The sequence below is a fragment of the Tribolium madens genome, unplaced genomic scaffold (genome assembly GCF_015345945.1).
Source record: "Tribolium madens isolate multiple individuals breed KSU strain unplaced genomic scaffold, Tmad_KSU_1.1 Scaffold_97;HRSCAF=244;Tcas5.2_LG3a, whole genome shotgun sequence".
NCBI classification, from domain to species: domain Eukaryota; kingdom Metazoa; phylum Arthropoda; class Insecta; order Coleoptera; family Tenebrionidae; genus Tribolium; species Tribolium madens.
In genome coordinates this window covers 6,885,562-6,901,118 of record NW_025401069.1, presented here as the reverse complement: position 1 = coordinate 6,901,118, position 15,557 = coordinate 6,885,562, and the positions used below count along the sequence as shown (strand labels likewise).

The following is a 15,557-nucleotide window of genomic DNA, read 5'->3' as shown; positions in this document are numbered from 1 at the left end:
GTACTTCTTGCTTTAAGCTTTTGTTAATTGTAGATTTATTTTAAGATTCTGCAAATAGTGAGACTACATATTCCTGTTTGTCTTTTTTTGCAGTAGGATAAAATAAAAATTTTAATTAAAAGAACGGTTAAATTCGATTTCAACGTACAAAAATACAAACTTTTATTAGATACAATTTTACAGCCTTTTTGACTAGATTTTGTTAACTTTTACTATATCACTGACAAACATTGTACACACAGTGTTCATTGTACCCACGATTATTCTCCCAACACCTAAAATTACTCATATTTCTTCCATCACTATTTGACTCACATTCAAACCTGTAGCCTGGCCAATAGGAATTGTAAAAATTGCCACCAATATAAGGCTGTGGTGGAAAATTGTTACTATAATTACAATTATGATTATTATACCTGTCTTGATAGCTGCAACCACTGTTATTTTCAGGTATAGGTATAAACATTCTCCGATAATTTAAATGTTTTCCACCATTTCCCATCAAAGTTCCTGTTAGTAAATTTGCAGTTGTTTGGCTTAAATCTCGACTCAAAATTTTAATAAACCTCGTCAATTCCATTGGTCGGCCTTCTTGCAATGTTTGAGACATTGCTAAAATGTAGTTCCTCGCCAGGCGTAGAGTTTCAATTTTAGACAGTTTTTGTGGAGCAGAACTCAGATCTGAATGTGTTTGTTGAATAGGCATGCGACTAAAATATTTTAAATAATTAATTGTTTATAATTTCATAAACCTTACTTTCTCAGTTTGTCTAAAGCGGCATTTAATCCATGCATGCGATTTCTCTCTCTGGCGTTCGCTTTAAATCGTCTCAACTTCACTTTATTCACTCTAGACTTCACATCTTTTCTTTCACAATTTTTTAGGACCGGCTCCATTGCATAAAACAAAATTAAATATTCGTAAATAAATCGAAAATCCTTTATATACTTAACCATTCAGGCCTTATCTGCTTTTTTGTTTGCTTTCTGATTTTCCACTTAAATGAACAAGTTTGAGGTATCAAGTGCGGATGATAATACGGGGTACCCATAATATTGACATATCTCACCATATGGTAGTGTACATATGGTGCGTGGGAAAGATAGAGTAATAAACTTTTATTATAGGATAATTAATAACTGAGGCAAAATTCGATATATTCAAAATTATAGTGACATATGCGCTAATCTGATAAGGCGAGTTAAATAAATCAAACACTGTCAATTTATACTATAAACCCAGTTTTAGACATATTTGTGGCGTGTGAGCGAAACAAATACAAAAAACATAACTCAGGTGAAAAGTACAGAAACAGTGGTTTAGTCCAATTTTGATTTAGAATCTGCTGAAATTGTGACGAACTTGCTATTTTCAGCTTTTACAAAATCATGATAGTCCGGTCAAAATAAACATTTTAAATAACTAAAATTCCGACAGAGCTAAATTTTGGTGGAGATATTGAGTACACCATTAGGAATAAAGTGTCAAAAGTCCCCATCGATCCCATGTGTGCTAAAAAAGTTATTCGGGGTCAAAGGTCGAAATTTGACGTTTTTTAGATTTTTTTCGAAAACGGTAAGTTTTATCAAAAAAGTAGCCCAGACAAAAAATATAGATCTTGAAATTATCTACAAAATGGTCCTTATACTTTTTTTCTAACAATCACCATTCCTGAGATATCGCGATTCTAAAAGTTGAAGGAGTCACGTTCTACATGGTATGCACATACAGAGTGCGTCAGAACTCCCGCTTCAAAGACAAATGCCATGTAGGGTAAGGTACCACAAACATAGAAAAAATTTAAAAAAAAATCTATCTATAAAAGTTTCAAAGTTATGAGAGTTTAAATTTTGCACTTTGACTCTATTTATTTCTGTAGGGAAAATAATTTTCCAAGTTTTTTTGCTACAGGCCATTAAAAGAAGAAACAAAAAAGCTGTGTCCTAAATTGTAACTCTGTTCAATGTTATTTGTGGCTTTTATTGGCAAAACTTTTGTACCTTTACTAGATAATTGTAAAAAAACATATACAAAATCATCAGTATTATTAAATAGACATAAAAAATAGTCAAATGTCAAAAAACAAATGTCAAATTTTTTTGACAGATAAAATTTTTTAAACATTTTTTTTATGTTCCTGGTATCTTATTTTACTTGAAATTTTTCTTCTACTTCATTAAACTTATAAATATCTCGATTCCATTAGAATTAAAAAGAATTTATTTGGTAATACATACAGGTTGTTCAAAAAATCGCGCATTTCCTTGAAAGGGAGTAATTGGGTAGTCCCCAGAGTACTGAAAAAATGTTTAAAAAATACTATCTGTCAAAAAATTTTGAAATTTATTTTTTGACATTTGTCATTTTTTTATGTCTATTTAATAATACTGATGACCTTGTATATGTTTTTTTATAATTATTTGATAAAGGTACAAAAATTTTGTCAATAAAAGCTACAAATAATATTAAACAGAGTTACAACTTAGGATACAGCTTCTTTGTTTCCTTTTCTAATAACCTGTAGCAAAAAAACGTGGAAAATTATTTATCCTACAGAAATAAATAAGAGTCAAAGTGCAAAATTTAAACTCTCATAACTTCGAAATTTTTATAGATAGATTTTTAAAAATTTTTTTTTATGTTCCTGGTACCTTACCCTACATGGCATTTGTCTTTGGGGCGCGAGTTCTGGCGCACTCTGTATGTGCATATGATGTAGAACGTTACTCCTTCAACTTTTAAAATCGCGATATCTCAGGAATGGTGATTCTTGGAAAAAAAGTATAAAGACCATTTTGTAGATAATTTTAAGATCTATAATTTTCGTCTGAGCTACTTTTTTGATAAAACTTGCCGTTTTCGAAAAGAAAATCTAAAAAACGTCAAATATTGACCTTTGACCCCGAATAACTTTTTTAGCACACATGGGATCGATGGGGACTTTTGACACTTTATTTCTAATGGTATACCCAAGGTCTCCACCAAAATTTAGCTCTGTCGGAATTTTCGTTATTTGACCACTATTTTTATGACTAATTTGACCGGACTATGAAGAGTGGAATTGAAAGTTTCTTCGAAGCTATTTGAACAAACCAGACGTTTATGATCACAGAAAAAATTGTGCATTTTAACAGAGGGAATGAAATGGGTAGAAATAATAAAGTCGAGTATGGTACTTTTGCTTTATGTCCACACACTAACAAAAATAAATTTCTTAAAACGGACAAATTCATTTATAGTAATAATTATTAGTGGTGTCAACAGGCACATAAATAAGTTACATTTTTAAAAATTCCTCAAGGACAAGTACATTTTATATTAAATAGTCTCACAGTAGATCTAATAGTAAAACGTGACGAAAAACACAATATATTACTCCAGTGTTAAGTACAAAACCCAAATCTTTGGTGTTAAGATTAATCAGCTGGTTAAAATGTTAGCAAAATAGTATATTAGTGTATTATATGTGCCACAATTACTTCTCTTCATACAATTTGGGTAACTCGGCTTCTAAACGAATTACCGTAATATTTGAAATAAGCAACCAGTCCTGTATATCCTCTCTCTTAACAAAACTACTCGAATAACTGATCAATTCTTGACTCCCATCTTGGTCCAAATCACCAACCAGAATCGAATTCTCTTGACTGTGCAAGTCAGGTTGACAAATATAGTCATCATAAAACGGAACACACAACTGAGTTACCTCAATCAAACTAGCATTAATAACATGAACATTACTCTCATTAAACGTAATCAATACAACCCTTTCAGTTACAGTATTCGTGACATAAGAGGCATTTTTTGAACTGTAAGCGTGTCTTTTTGATTCTGATGACCTCATTAATTTCTTATCCGGGATATTCGTATCTATCCACTGCCAAATTTTCAAAATGAAACCAGTTATGTGACCTTTAAACAACTGTAAATTCGATTTGGTCGCCTGAAAATGAAATAGTTTGGGATTCAAAACGGAAGCGTTGTTGTAATACCAAGTCTGCTTTTTTCGCGTATTAAGGTCAATTAATTCAATACTTGCACGACAATTGGGACAAATACCGACATTATTGACGAGTAATTTGCGATTTCCGACTACGAAACTATTCCGGTCACCGTCTGTAAAGTCGTCTTTTACCGGCAATATCACAAAAGATGTATTACCGTATCTTCTTTTTATATCATCAAGAGATATTTTCACATTCTCGGTAAAATCATCACGCAAACAGGCGAAAACAAGAACATTGTCCCTACTTTGCAGATTATTAATTTCATTGCAATTATCAACAGGGATGTTATTGAGGGCCTTCCCCGAGCGACCACAGAAAATCATAAGACTTCTCCTCTTATAAATTGAGATCAACTCATTCACGTTGTCAGAGTTGTAATCAGGCAATTTGACGGGAAAGTCTAAATGATTGATTGTTGTTCTTTCTTCATGGCTGTGCGCGTGCCAAATCCCCTGTCCCGATATGGTCTCAATTGCTTTCAGGCCTCTTTCATCAAGAAGCAGACAGTCATTAATACCGTTATCATCAACATCAATCAAAGAACAATCTAACTTGATAGGAACAACCTCCTGTCAAAAATACCAAGCCACACTTCCGCTACTACCTAAGAACGAAATCGCCCCGTTTTTTAGCACCTTTGGGGAACGAATATCGCCTTGAAATAAAATTGCAAGATTCAAGTGATTTTGGTTTATACCTTGCACTAGGTTTATTTTGCCCTTCAGTTCAACATCCTCTTGCTTATTTTCCCAGTTGGTGGTTTTGATTGGACAAGTATGAGAGACAGAACAGGGTATAAAGAAGAGAAATACAATAATAGGCAACAAACAGAGAATTATTGATAAAACGAAAGCCGCTTTGCGCAGAGTGGACATCCTAGGACTCCCCCGTTTAATGTGAAGTAGATCATCTCCAAGTTGAATGAAATTTGCAGAATTGTTGCGGAATTTGCGTTTGTGGTCCAAACTATTGCCGTTTTGCACGTTTTTGTTTACATAGTTGGGACATACAGCGTCCATGTGAAGCTCCTCAGAGTCGGAGTCGCTTATTGATTGGGGCAAAGGCGAGTAAATTCCTTGCGAGGAATGTGCCATTTTCAACTAATCTTTGTACTTATCGCAAAATGAACTAAAATAAAGTGTTATGGGGTTGTTATTTTGTATGAATCAGTCTTACCATTGAATTTTAATGATTTATTGCACTTTTGGGTATAGTGTCAATGTCATAAACTATGTGACATCAACACACTTGGATTTGTACACAGAAATCACAAGACGCTTTTACCAAATATGGAAAATAATTGATTTATTTCACAAACCACAAACAGCTGATCACAAAAACCTTCGTGCGCAGCATCAGCAGAAATAGATCGACCTACGGGAGGGAAAATCAGGAAAATTAGAAAAAGGTGTCGAAAACATGTAAGAAATGTGAAACGTTTGTTTTCATGTCTCATGTGGTTCAAAATTCAAGGCTAGCACTCGAATCCGGATCATTGACTCGTAATTGATTTTTATGCAATAATCGATCACTACGACAAAATATATTCTTATTTGTAAACGAATTCAATTGGATATTAGAAATTGCACAATTTTAATGAAATCGTGGTTTTATTTTTGACTTTGGCGGGGGGGCTGAATTTGAATTCGAATCGGGGACCAATCCCGTTTGCGAATTGTGTTCGGGGGCCGGACACAGCCGAGCCATCCTCGATTATCGTAAATTGTCAAAATCCGAGTTCTGTCATTTTTTTCATTTCTTCATGGTGTAACGTTATGGGGTGTTGAACATTTTGTGTGTAAAAATCTAAAGTTGAAGGAAGAAATGGAAATGATAACATCGCGCGTTGCCCTCGGGATAGCGGCAGGGATTTGCGGCACATTATTTCTAGGGTATTGCGTATATTTCGACCACCAAAGACACAACGACCCTGACTTTAAAAAGAAGTTACATGAGCGTAAGTACACAAGCCGAAAGTGTGGTTATGTAAAATGCACGTTTTAAACAATTTTAGGACGACGCGCCAAGAAGATGGCAGCCTCCTCAAACAAACGCACAACCGTTTTCCCAGACATGAAGGACCACGAGGCTGTGCAGAGATTCTTCTTGCAAGAAATCCAGTTAGGGGAGGAGTTGCTCGCTGTGGGTGATCTCGAGAATGGGGTTGATCACATTGGGAATGCCGTGGCTGTGTGTGGACAGCCCAATGATTTGCTTAATCTCCTGCAACAGACCTTGCAGCCACAAGCGTTTCATCTTCTTATCCAAAGACTGCCGGCTGTTGCTCCTCGAATTGTTAAAGCGACTCCTACAATGCAGGAAGAAGATGTGGAGTAGTTTAATGCCTTCACTAGTCTCATTTTTAGAACGTTTCATCTATTACATCAGTAAAATTGTTACAAATGCAATATACTTGATGAATGTTTTGTATGTTTTTATTTGTTGTAATTATTTTCTGTAAATAAAAACTGCCACCGGCCACGTCCGTGATTAGATAAGTTTTCCAAAGAAATTGTTGTCAACTTTCAACATGTGGTTCTTCAATATATTTTTGTATGGAACTGTGCCTTGAGTGAATAATTTATTAGTACTTATTTCGAAAGCACGTTAATAAATAAAGACATACACAATGAAAAAAATTAATGTTTATTTAAAATTGGCAATTGATTTACAAGTTTTGAACTTAAACTTACCTTTGCAAGGTGTACAATTTTATGACAATTTAAACAACTTGTGTAGAGCACACAATTGACACAAAATGCTTTTTCTTGATGAAAAGTGTTTTTAATTGATTTACCATTAAATTACACAATGTTTTTACAGTTTACACTACATTACAATAGTAATAAAACACTTTGGATACAATTTAAAAATGAAGCTTTATTAAATATTCAAATACTTATATAAATAATACACCTTGGTAGGTCGGTGCGTTGAGTAGACAGACAGTCGTAACTTAAGGGAGAATAGCAACAGGTTACTACTGACGGTCAGTGGCTCTGAGCTTCTCCTCTACAGCCTCCTGGCTAGCTTCAGACAAGTCCGTCGCTTGAATGTACTTCTGTACACCTACCAATGATTTTTTGAGAGCATCAAATGAGCTAAAAAAACAATTTCAATTAAAAAGAAACGCACAGAAATAAAGCAATCAACCTGGAATACAACATCTTCTTCTTAACTTTGGCGGTATCCGGGCACCAGGACATTAAGAACAGCTTCTGTTTCTTGGAAGATTCTGAAGTGCCTTGACATTGATGCATATATTCAAAATCGTAAAGGCCGTAACGGCACTCGCCGGCACCTCCCGCTTGTAAATTTTGAAGGAACTGGTCGTATTCCTCATCACGCGCACCTATGACCTCCACATCAATCTGTTTTTCATCCTTAATAAAAAAAATTACATAGCGGTGTTTCTTGTCTTTCTTTATTTCTTCGTACGTTGTCTTGCACGCATCAGAAACTGTTACCCCCGATGCCTGTAAACAGAAAACACAAATAAGTCAACTCTGAAAACTAAACAATCTTCAATTACATGCCTCCATTGAGGCAAAATGCTGTCGGTCTGGCAAATTCATTTATGAAATTGACAGCTCTCAATGACGTTAATGGCATTGGCACACACTTACTAAGACCAAATTTTAAGATGAATAAACGTTCTTCCTATAGTAAATTAAATATTCAGTTAAAAAAAGATTGGGCAAAAGTTTGATTTCTGAATAATTGTACCAAAAATTTCTTTTTAACAGGAATAACAGTTAGTTTCATTCAGTGAACGGGAAATGTTCTTCAAATCGTTAATTATGAACCAATTCTTACGAAATAATTAACATTTAAATGTATCATGTATAAAAATAAAAACAGGAAATTGAAAAATACAAAAATATACTCATTAGTCATCAAACTACATCTGTATAGATATTTACTATGATGATAATTCGGAAATCATTAAATGCGTTTAAATTTTTCAACGTTAATTTGTTTTGATTAAAACAGCATATGTGTATTACAATGCAAAGCTTTTTTAAACGTCATATTCTAACACCAATTCTGATTTAACAAAAACAGGAAATGTTTTTTTACTAACGTGAATCACAGATGTCAGGTGCTATTCTGTGTTTTATAATGTACCGTTAAAATTTAAGAGTATATTAAAAGTGCAAACTCTAGTAATCCAAAGGTTTTGTTGTGGTTCCAAATCGAAAAAATCCCTTAAAATTTATCGATGTCAAATAAATGCAACATTTTGTCATTTTTTATGAAAACGTTTTAAACGCTACATTGTGACTCTAAAATTGTGATTGATTCCAGAAAATAAAGGTGCAGTATTATCATCTTATCTACTCAAATATTTTATCGTCGCAGACATACAAGAATGGATAGGTTTTATCACAAATCAAAGATATTTTACACAAACGATACATATTATACAGTTTATAAAAAGGACATAAAAGTAAAAGCCAAAATATGTTTTTGTCAGCAGTTTTTCTAATTGATTCATAATTTAAACAAATTTCGTTATTTAAAATGAATAAAAACTAAAACAATCTCCCAGTCTGAACTCAAGAAACTCACCACTTTTTAATTTTTCACAATCTTTCAAAGAACGTCTTTACGAATCAATATACTCTAAATCAGAACTAATGTTATAAAAAAAATTCTTAGTCAACATTTATTATGATTTCAATTAATTTATTTGCATTTTTGCTAGTCTTACGTCATTCCGCTTAAAGACATGAGACTGACTATAAAACCAAATTTTTCCTTAAGAAATAACTGATTTGCTAAATTATCTAAAACTTTTGTGACTAATAAATAATAATTAGGAGAACAGCAACTTCGTTCGCGTTTTCGGTTAAATTTAATTTTGTTTTAATCAACATAATTTATAAATTCATTAAGTAAACTTCGCATGGATTATTCTGAATGTGGTTTGGTGATTAACAAATGATAAGTATGAAATGTGTTATCAATAAACAATACAATGAATTATGAGTGATTCGTTTTCCTCCCAATGACTTTTTTATACAAATATAAAGGATTGAAATTGACGGATCTTTATAATAAAAAAAAAAAAATAGTCTAACTGTAAATTGTATGCCACACGCGACTTTGTTGTTTCAATACTCGTCCAAATTTGGTAGAGCTAAAATATTACACAGCTCTATAAATAGTGGTCACATGTAGCATATTTTAAGCGTTTTCTGATAAATTGTGGCCGATTTCTTGCGTTTGTTGCAAGTTTTCGGCCGTGAGTGCGTTAATAAAAAGGGAAAGGATATCGGGTGTCACGTATCCATATAAATCCCTGTAATCACGTCCCCATGAGTGAAAAGCGGGTGCATTGTCAATGTTTTCTCAGTACAACCTTGGGCGGCATTCTTGTGAAAGAATGAATCATAGGTGTTGGACTGTTGGACAGAAACGCGAAGATTTTGCAGACACGTTGATGCATGAACATGACAAATTCGCATGGGCGAGGCTGGCCGGAAGGCCGATTTTTGCGGCGAAACTTGGCCAAAATCGGCCGTTTGCCCAAATTTGGCCGCGCAGGAAGCAGAACCCGATGCATGTGTGAAAAATTCTTATATTTGGCAATGAATGCGAATCTTTAACATGGCCGCCAGCGCAAAATTAGCGGTGTCAAAAATTTCTAACGGTGATAATGGCGAGATGCGCGCCGGGAGGGTGCAAAAATAGCGATTTTCAAGAGCACTTACCATTTTGAATTAGCTAAGAAGTACAATAATTTACACAATATTCAACTGCCAGACGTACTGATTTAAAAACGACTGTGCTGTTAGTTCTCTTTGGAGGTCTGGAGCGGACGTTGATCTACCGGCAATGTAAGCAGTGCGCAGGCGCATAAGAACTCAATTACTACACCACAGCCGATTTTGCTAAATATAACTAAATAAATGCTCACTCGCCGATTAATTTCCAGCTAGTAACTCTAATTACCCACTTTCTGAGAAACCGCCACCGAAAACAACACCACTTTGGCGAAATTCACGCTCGGCGACCGCGTTATTTTTCACTGCGTATGCTTTGCGGGCTTTTTCAAACACGAGAGTTAAGTCGCTTTGAAATGTTTAAACAATTTATTTCGGGGAACGGAGTGTTTTTTGACAATTTTGTCAACCTCTGACGGTTTTATAAAACCGTTGACAATCTAATTCAAATTTTTGATTACGTTTGGAGGAAGAAATGAGTCATGCTTTTCGACCAATGTAAAAGCCGGTTTTCTTAAATGCCCATAAATGGTAAAAGGAGGTACTCCAATATGGCCGCCACTACTTGAATAGTGGCGCCACGCCCCCAAAATCAATGATTTTATCGAAAAGACTCTTATCAGCAAAAAATACCTTACCAAGCATTTTACTAAATTTGAACATCTTTTCTCAAACATTAAACATATTTTCGGAAGGTCATTGCTACAGCATAATTCCATTGTTATTACCTTTTTTGGAAGCAATGTAGCAATGAGTCACCTATCATTCTGTATTATTAATATTAATAATACCCAGTAATTTGCAAAAACAGAGGGAGCAAGATTAGGTATTATAAAATTACACTGGAATTCCTTGTTTGTCTATTATTTCAAATCTGTGAAATAATTCGTAATTACAAACAGATCTAACAACAGGCTACTAAAGTACAGAATTAATTCATTCCTTAAGAATCATTGTAAAATAATACAACGCGTTTCCAACTAGATCGAAACAAAATGTAATTAATAATAAAAAATATTTAAGTATAACATTTAAGGTCTAAAATTTATTCTGTCCTTAAAAATATAATAAATTAATAAATACTATATAAGTCCTCTCTTCTTCTTATAATCCTGCAAGTTCAAGCTTCGTCTGGGTGCAAGGTCCTTTGTTACTGTTTTGGGTGTAACATTTACGCTAGCCACTGAAAATTCCACATTAGAAAAGCTTCAATTAAATTTAAACTAGTACCTGGCAGAGGAACATCTAAATCAATTTTAATATCAAAGTCATGGGCAGAAAAAAGATCATCCTGAGTAACTTGAGCGGGTTGAGTTGGTACTTTCGGGTTTTCCACTTCCACCGCGACCTTCTCTGGCTTTTTCTCAACCACCACTTCCGCTTTCTCTTCTGGAGCTGCTTTGAAATTCATTCTTGGTTTTGTTGAACGTCTAGTAAACGGATCATCAATCTAAAAATTACAAATTGTTATTGTTATACAAATTTAACTTCTAAAGTGATTAAATCAAACCTTTTTGCCTTTATTTGCCTTAACCTCAGCCATAATCGCCTTTTCGGCTTCTTCCACGTTCCTCTTTCTGTTTCGGTCGTTGATGTATGAGATACTTGAAATTGTCGATGTCCTCATTTTGTCCAATTCTGAAGCTCTTTCTTCTAAATCAGAGATCCTTTGGGTTAGTTCTCTAGCCAAATCTTCGTCTCCGCGAGCCAGGGCTGAGTCTCTTTCTTTCATCAGTTGAGTTTTGCGCATAGCATAATTATGAGGATTCGGCTTGAACCTCTCTTTTTCTCGTATCTAATAGTTGAATGTTACAATAGAAAAAAGTTTGTTTGTCCTCGTGTTACTTACGATTCGTTCAATATCTTGTTCGTTAAATTCATAATTTAAGGCTTCCTTTATGTCTGCTTGTTTCTGTTGAACATGGTCTTTTGTTGGTAAGGCATTACCAGCAGCCGTACTGGCCTCTATCCACTTGTGATACTCAGTCTCTGTGAACTCTTGATTGGATACAAATTCTAGTCGAAAAACTCGCTCCTGATTTCCATGTCGTACTCGTAAACCCTAAGGAAACAACATTTAAGCGTTAATATGCAAGTATTTTATAATACAGAGTGGTTATAAATGTTTTTCATCTAGCCAGCTTTGGAATTATTTGCATGTAACTTTATTTGTGCCGCTCTACTTTTTTGAAAGCTCTAGTTCTGTCATTAGTGTCACTTATTATTTAATAATAAATGGTTGTTAATTAAACTTTTATTGTTTCAACTAATTTCCAATAATAATTGATAATGATGTATACTTGGGAAGAAAACAAGTTTATAATTGAAGTCTATTTTCGAAGTGGACGCTTAGTAAACGACGATTTTTTAATTTTGAGTTAAAACAAGTAGATGCCCCTATTTTCGTAAAGCGGCATTTTTTTTACATGGAAAATTCACAGCTGGCTAGATGAAAATCATTTATAACCACTCTGTACATCGTGAATAAGAAATGCAAGAACAAGCTTAATTTTTCTGTAAATTTAATTTGCGATTATTCACAAAATCTAAAGAAAAATTTGACACTTGTTTTTGTTTGTTTTTGATATTTTTAACAACTGTTTGTCTTTCGAAGAGGTGAAAACATAAATCATATACTCTTCTATTAGTAATAACATTACTTATTTTTAATTTAATTTTAGCATTTTTTATATTATTTTATTTTATTTATTTTTAGTATTTTAACGGAAAAGCTCTTAGCCGAAAAATTATAAGAATGTTGAAACTGGCAGTTTAGATTAAATTTCCTCAAAATTCAACAATCAGTGACGCTGAATTATCTCAAGTTTAAGACTAAAATACGAGTAGTTACATAAAAAAAGAAACAAAAGTGATGTCATTGTTTCCCAACTCTATTTTGAAAATTTTGTATTGTGATAAAGGTTTTAATATACCTTTTGTTGCTTAATGAACTTCTTAAAAAAATGTACTTCTTTGTACTGTTAAATTTTTGATAAACATCCTAATTAACCAACTATGGAATTGTTGATACAATTAGACGTCATATTTTTTCAGTAATAAAGAACAACTACTTGTATTTTGATCTAGAAAAGTTATTGTAAAGATACTAAAAAAACCGATGATTTCTTTATTAGTAGTTTCATAATGGTACACGCTTTTTTAGAATAGAAAAATACAAGTCTCCAACGTGTTTTTGCTTCTAAAGAATGAAATCTGCAATATTAAAGTTGCAACAGAAAATACTAGTGATTCTGATTTTGTTTGTAAATAACAGAAATATTATTTTCTAAAGTATTAGTTGAAATAGCCTTCACATAAAAAATATTTGCAGAAACTACATGATTTTTTATGATACTTTGTTATTAATTAATATATTTCTGTGGACAGAAATGTTAATAAACTTAGAATTCGTATGAAATTACTTTTGCCCTTCACAAATAATAAAAAGACAGTATTATAAATAACAATCTGCTAAACATCTTAATTATGCATTTTACCAGCTATTGTTACAAACTGAAGTACAATATTGTATCTTAAAAATATCAAACACAAACCCTCAATTACCTTGTTTGTTCTGGTATTGCCCAAATTGTAAATCTTGGCAGTTTCATATACATTTATTACTTCGGCTACCCGATAGACGGGCATATTATTATGTTGCCCAATACCAATTTTTACGTAACATCCTTTAACAATACGATCGAAGAACGGCATATGTACAAATCTTTCTAATTTGTGCCTTGATAACCGAATATTATTCATATCAAGTTTTGTAGGTACATAAGCCGGTTTTTCCTCTTCTTCTTGTTCATTATCACTCGAACTTGAACTAGATGAAGAACGAGATCTGGCAGACCCCGCAGATTGTCTTGGTGGCTGAGGTGAACTTTTACCTCCTGTAAAAATCCTAAATTTACAAAACAAAAAAACATTATTAAATAAAAACTTAGAAGAGATTAAATAACGGAAAAACTAAAGTGCAATCAATAGTTGTTAGTTGAATTACCTTCACTTTCACTGTCATCTGAATAAATATCTGAAGCTTTTAGTTTTACAGCGCTTTTGTTTGTGTGCAGAGCATCTTCCTCTTCTTTTTTCCTCTGTTCTTCCTTACGTTTTTCTTCAGCTTCTTCTCGTTTTTGCTTATCTTCTCTTCTCGCTTTCAGTTCGGCCATGGCGTTGACACGTTTGTCAACTTTGCCACGATTTTCCTCAATATTTTTCTTCCTTTCTTTGCTACGTTCTTTATGATCTATTGAACTGAAATCTGTCTGAAGTTTACTATGGTCCCTGTTCTTTTCTTTGTCTTTGTGCTTGTGTGGCTTCTCCCTTGCCCTTTCTGCTTTCTTTGCTTGCCTCAACTTTTTCTCAATTTCAAATCTGTATAAAGCAATTATAAATCATCAATGTGAAACAACTTTTACAAGGTTGAAACTTACCGTGTTTTCATTAATTCTCGTTGTTCGATTCTTTTGAAAATTTCTGTTTCTCTTTCTTTTTCTGTCAAACTAGCTAGCCGGGCTCTATCTTCTTCATCACCCATAAGTTGATCATCATATCCATCATTGTATTCCTCATCTGATATTGATGAATCTGATACTTCACCTTCTTCAGGCTCTGAGGTATTTTTTGTATCGTCCTTCTTTTCGTATTCAGAGTCCGAAGACTCATCCCGTTTAGCTTTCTTGTTATTTCTACCGTCATCACTATCAGATTTACTCTCATATTCTGAATCTGAGTTAGATCTTGGTGACTTCTTCTTCTTATTCTTTTTCTTAGCCAAATTCAAAAATTCCTACAACAAAAAATCAAATCATTTAAGCATCTTGTAGACACAAACAGTAACAACTATCCTAAACTATGAGTGTTATTCAAAAATAGCTAACTGTAGCACCTTTACGCGCAATATTTTTACTATTTGTAATTAAACAAAACGTCCACTGCAGGTTTTTTAATCTAAATAAAATGGTGAAATTGATTTATATAATAAACTGCAAATTGTGGATGAAAATTGAAATTGTGTGGTATAGGTTAGAATTTTTTCAGATCAAAAATTTCACTTACAGAATCTAAATCGCTAGTTGAATCATTACTTGAATCACTGTCAATTAAAGCTTGATTTTTACGTTTTCCCATCTTAGAAGTTTAAAATGGATGATCAATTTTTCTTTAGAAATTTAAATTCAATCCAAATCCAACAACACAACCACTAACTGCCACCACCATTACGATTTTTCATTTCTCTTTTTCCTTTTTCAAGCGCTTCAGTCACGTGCAACCGAAAACACATTGCGCAGAATCAAGGATTATACCGAATAAGTATTATACCGAAATTAGTAATCACTTTGAAGACGTATTTTTTATAAATTATCACACTTTAATAATAAAAAAAATTAAATATTGTTTCTTAAAAATAAATTACTTAATTCATAATTTTAACGTTAATGCGGTTAAAAATTAGAGAAAAGATACAAAATTTGTGCCTGAAGTCTCGCCGAACCGAATGTTGGATTGTTCCCAATTGTTCCCGCCATAATTTTGCACAATTTTGTTTGTTAATAACAGATTCTTAAATAATTACCTAATTATAAAATACTTTGTGCTCAACAAGTAGCTTTTTAGTGTTTTATTTGCACACGTGCTGAATTATCGCGTAATTTGAATCTGTGTATAAGGCGCAAAACATGGTGAAGATAACTAGAATTGAGTAATATTTGAATTACTTTGTGACGTTACGAATGGCGTGATTACGCAATCCCGAACAAATGCCTTTTACAACGGAACTGTTATGAAATGGGTTTTTGTGGATCTTGTCGTATT

General features: G+C 33.3%; 5 protein-coding genes across 6 annotated transcripts; 1 reads left to right on the top strand and 4 right to left on the bottom strand.

Annotated features, from left to right (window-relative positions):
- Nucleotides 1–148: 148 nt before the first annotated feature.
- Nucleotides 149–1,201, bottom strand: LOC123014669 (neurogenic differentiation factor 1-like). 2 transcript variants are annotated; one of them, XM_044413892.1, is made up of 4 exons: nucleotides 758–1,201; nucleotides 417–710; nucleotides 324–370; nucleotides 149–275 (listed from the first exon to the last, which is right to left on the bottom strand). In XM_044413892.1, exons 1-4 carry the CDS (start codon nucleotides 955–957, stop codon nucleotides 193–195), a joined length of 624 nt encoding a protein of 207 aa, XP_044269827.1. In that variant the 5' UTR covers nucleotides 958–1,201; the 3' UTR covers nucleotides 149–192. The 2 variants fall into 2 exon arrangements, with proteins under 2 accessions (XP_044269827.1, XP_044269826.1); XM_044413891.1 differs by having other exon boundaries at nucleotides 150–275; nucleotides 324–710.
- Nucleotides 1,202–3,169: 1,968 nt separating this feature from the next.
- Nucleotides 3,170–5,372, bottom strand: LOC123014312. Its single transcript, XM_044413367.1, is given in 2 exon segments — nucleotides 3,170–5,136; nucleotides 5,185–5,372. A coding segment is annotated over 1 exon segment (1,626 nt). The 5' UTR covers nucleotides 5,103–5,136; nucleotides 5,185–5,372; the 3' UTR covers nucleotides 3,170–3,476.
- A 351-nt stretch (nucleotides 5,373–5,723) lies between these two features.
- LOC123014313 (mitochondrial import receptor subunit TOM20 homolog) lies at nucleotides 5,724–6,493 on the top strand. The gene is made up of 2 exons (XM_044413369.1): nucleotides 5,724–5,965; nucleotides 6,023–6,493. The coding sequence occupies exons 1-2, from the start codon at nucleotides 5,833–5,835 to the stop codon at nucleotides 6,343–6,345; spliced, it is 456 nt and encodes a 151-aa protein (XP_044269304.1). The 5' UTR covers nucleotides 5,724–5,832; the 3' UTR covers nucleotides 6,346–6,493.
- A 142-nt stretch (nucleotides 6,494–6,635) lies between these two features.
- Nucleotides 6,636–10,103, bottom strand: LOC123014314 (cofilin/actin-depolymerizing factor homolog). Its single transcript, XM_044413370.1, has 3 exons — nucleotides 9,726–10,103; nucleotides 7,162–7,484; nucleotides 6,636–7,109 (listed from the first exon to the last, which is right to left on the bottom strand). The coding sequence occupies exons 1-3, from the start codon at nucleotides 9,726–9,728 to the stop codon at nucleotides 6,989–6,991; spliced, it is 447 nt and encodes a 148-aa protein (XP_044269305.1). The 5' UTR covers nucleotides 9,729–10,103; the 3' UTR covers nucleotides 6,636–6,988.
- Nucleotides 10,104–10,584: 481 nt separating this feature from the next.
- LOC123014387 (RNA polymerase-associated protein Rtf1) lies at nucleotides 10,585–14,975 on the bottom strand. The gene is made up of 8 exons (XM_044413469.1): nucleotides 14,802–14,975; nucleotides 14,177–14,532; nucleotides 13,744–14,117; nucleotides 13,302–13,633; nucleotides 11,587–11,799; nucleotides 11,248–11,532; nucleotides 10,968–11,187; nucleotides 10,585–10,920 (listed from the first exon to the last, which is right to left on the bottom strand). The coding sequence occupies exons 1-8, from the start codon at nucleotides 14,871–14,873 to the stop codon at nucleotides 10,820–10,822; spliced, it is 1,953 nt and encodes a 650-aa protein (XP_044269404.1). The 5' UTR covers nucleotides 14,874–14,975; the 3' UTR covers nucleotides 10,585–10,819.
- Nucleotides 14,976–15,557: the final 582 nt, after the last annotated feature.

What these genes read in the sequence shown, in the direction of transcription:
- LOC123014387 (XM_044413469.1), bottom strand. Translation starts at nt 14,873, where the DNA reads ATGGGAAAACGTAAAAATCAAGCTTTAATTGACAGTGATTCAAGTAAT. An exon ending in CGAGAATTAATGAAAACACG is followed by an intron (nt 14,118 to 14,176) that starts GTAAGTTTCAAC and finishes TGCTTTATACAG; the next exon opens with ATTTGAAATTGAGAAAAAGT. An exon ending in TTTAGATGTTCCTCTGCCAG is followed by an intron (nt 10,921 to 10,967) that starts GTACTAGTTTAA and finishes TGGAATTTTCAG; the next exon opens with TGGCTAGCGTAAATGTTACA.
- LOC123014313 (XM_044413369.1), top strand. Translation starts at nt 5,833, where the DNA reads ATGGAAATGATAACATCGCGCGTTGCCCTCGGGATAGCGGCAGGGATT. An exon ending in TAAAAAGAAGTTACATGAGC is followed by an intron (nt 5,966 to 6,022) that starts GTAAGTACACAA and finishes AAACAATTTTAG; the next exon opens with GACGACGCGCCAAGAAGATG.
- LOC123014669 (XM_044413891.1), bottom strand. Translation starts at nt 957, where the DNA reads ATGGTTAAGTATATAAAGGATTTTCGATTTATTTACGAATATTTAATT. An exon ending in GCTTTAGACAAACTGAGAAA is followed by an intron (nt 711 to 757) that starts GTAAGGTTTATG and finishes AAAATATTTTAG; the next exon opens with TCGCATGCCTATTCAACAAA. An exon ending in TCCTATTGGCCAGGCTACAG is followed by an intron (nt 276 to 323) that starts GTTTGAATGTGA and finishes GAGTAATTTTAG; the next exon opens with GTGTTGGGAGAATAATCGTG.
- LOC123014314 (XM_044413370.1), bottom strand. An exon ending in AAGAAGATGTTGTATTCCAG is followed by an intron (nt 7,110 to 7,161) that starts GTTGATTGCTTT and finishes TTGTTTTTTTAG; the next exon opens with CTCATTTGATGCTCTCAAAA.